The 2,472-nt window shown below is 37.8% G+C and overlaps 1 protein-coding gene across 4 annotated transcripts in view; it reads left to right on the top strand.

Moving 5' to 3' along the window:
* The window catches only part of LOC106879236 (rho GTPase-activating protein 24-like), a 120,139-nt gene that overhangs the window by 103,003 nt on the left and 14,664 nt on the right, over nucleotides 1–2,472 (top strand). For all 4 annotated transcript variants that reach the window (XM_052973969.1, XM_052973968.1, XM_052973971.1 and 1 more), the window contains exons 3-4: nucleotides 940–1,193; nucleotides 1,962–2,087. In XM_052973969.1, coding sequence (XP_052829929.1) covers nucleotides 965–1,193; nucleotides 1,962–2,087 — 355 coding nt within the window. In that variant the 5' untranslated portion in view covers nucleotides 940–964. The remainder of the gene's footprint in view (nucleotides 1–939; nucleotides 1,194–1,961; nucleotides 2,088–2,472) is intronic.

Raw genomic sequence — 2,472 nt, 5'->3', positions numbered from 1 at the left:
GAGTGAAAAAACTACAGAAGGCTTGTGTTATATGGTTAAAGTATATATTTAAATCGTTATGTTAGAAAAATGTTATAAAATTTTGAGTATAGAAACATTGTTTTTGGAGAAATAACTGGTTTCCTATTTTCTTTTCAAATTTCTCTACCTGTATCGTAGCATGTCTTCGCTATGGTGTAAAATATGGAGTTCTAGATACGGGGAGGTAATCAGGGATTTTTTCCGGTATAAGGGAGATAATCAAAAATGTTGGGGATGATAGATTTTGATTAATTTAACATGATTTGGTTTAGAAGGAATAGAATGTTACAATTGGTTAGGTTTTGATTTATATTTTTTTTCAATGAGGTGAGTTTCCCTATTTAAAAGTGTTAGCAATGGTTGAGACTGATAGAATAAGTACTAGGCTTACAAAGAATAAGTCCTGGAGTAGATTTGCTCGACTAAAGGTGGTGCTCCAGAATGGCCACAGTCGAATGACTGAAATAAGTAAAAGAATAAAAGAAGTATTAAACCTCATCTTTACAGATGAAAACTGATGAAATCTGTTTTAAAATTTACCTTTTCAAAGGTTGTGAGAGATGGCAGAATTGTTATCACACCTGGCAAAATGCTTAGTGGAATTTTGTCCGTCTTTACAGGGTGCCAGGCGATGGGACTAAACCCCAAATCATTCAGTGCAAACATGTCCATGTGGGAAAATTACCTTGCTTGGAAAAGGGTAAGAGTTGGCAATAGGAAAGGCATCCAGCTGTAGAAAATCTGCATCCATAAACTCCATCCAATTCATGTAAGCATGAAAAAGGGGACAGTAAAATAATAGTGATGAAATAGGGATTAAAGCAGCTTCCTTATATATTGTAAAAGGGGAGATGAGATATATTTATATGAGTTCCATGTTTTTAGAAATGTTTCTCATTGGTTTTCTTTTCATTCCAGATCACTCCATGTTCCTCCAGATTTTATGATGAATTCTCATCCGATTTCCAAAAAAGGCTGGCTCAGGAAGCTCGGTGGGATTGTGAAGACTTGGCAGAGACGTTGGATTGTACTCAATGGAAACATCTTGTTTTACTTCACTAGAGAAGATGACCAGAAGTCCCTTGGTTCAATCCTTCTCCCCGGCAACAGGGCCTTTGCCCATTCTTATAGTCCAGGCAATCCAGATAAATATATTTTTGAAATTGAACCAGGTATTATTTGCCTTTTATCTTTTACTTGTTTCAGTCACTAGACTGTGCCCATACCAGCATGGAAAATGGAGACTAAATGATCATGACGGTGATATTTGTGAGATCAGTTGAGGACTGACAGACAAAATACCTTGCAGTAGTAAAGAAAAAAAAAAAAATGGGAAAAAAGTGCCAGTTAAGAATTGTGGGGTGGTGGGTTGACTCAATCGACATGGTTGTGTATAAGACTAAGTGTAATTCAATAATATGTAGTTTCATCTCCTGACATTTGAAGTTCAAATCTCCTAAAAGCTTAATGTCACTGTTAATCCCACCAAGGGCAGATGAGAATAGTAGTAGTAAGAGACAGGCAATGTGTAGAAACGTTAGCATGCCGGGCGAAATACTTAGTGGTATTTTGTCTGTCTTTACGTTCTGAGTTCAAACTCCACCAAGGTCGACTTTGCCTTTCATCCTTTTGGCATCAATTAAATAAGTACCAGTTACGCACAGGGGTCGATGTAATCGACTTAACCCCTTTGTCTGTCCTTGTTTGACCCTCTATGTTTAGCCCCCTGTGGGCAATAAAGAAATAAATGTGTAGGAGCTGCTACAATTGACTTCTGTCCTTTCTATAACTGTATGGCTTTTCTTGGGGGTAATTATCAGAAGCTACTGTTGTCACTGGTGCTGCTGCCAACACTGCCCATTGCTGCTGCCACTACTACTGCTACTGCTACTACTACTACTACTACTACTACTACTACTACTGCTATTGTAATGTTTCAGACAAGAATATGAAAGCTTCAAATCCGACAAATCACGAAATCTCCTTGTTCTGTTGCGAGTCGGAAGCCGAGAGACAAGAATGGATTCGTGCCATACGGAAAGTGATCTACGGACCAAATGGAGGAGGTAAGCAAGTGTTTCTTCTGTATTTCTTATTACACACACACACACAAAAAAGAAAACCATGTTTTGTTTTTGTTGTTGCTGTCATTTTAACCCCAGGCCAGCCCTACCTGAGCAGGCTACATTCAAACTGTGAGCTCCTCATCATCCTTTATTCAAATATAACATACCAACTTGTAGTGGTATGCTTTGTCTGTATTTAAGCTATTTTCTCTGCTGAAGAAGTGTTTAGCCTTATGGGATCCATTACAGTCTTCAAGTTGTATTTATCACAGGTATTGATATGGCTGGGTGCTTAAGGAGTTTGCTTTTCCAACCATCTGGTCCTGGTGGGTTTAGTCCCACTGTGTAGAGTGTATGCATATATATATATATATATATATATATA

The sequence above is a fragment of the Octopus bimaculoides genome, chromosome 17 (genome assembly GCF_001194135.2).
Source record: "Octopus bimaculoides isolate UCB-OBI-ISO-001 chromosome 17, ASM119413v2, whole genome shotgun sequence".
In the NCBI taxonomy this organism is placed as follows: domain Eukaryota; kingdom Metazoa; phylum Mollusca; class Cephalopoda; order Octopoda; family Octopodidae; genus Octopus; species Octopus bimaculoides.
The sequence above is the reverse complement of the archived record's forward strand: the minus strand, read 5'-3'. Positions and strand labels throughout refer to the sequence as shown.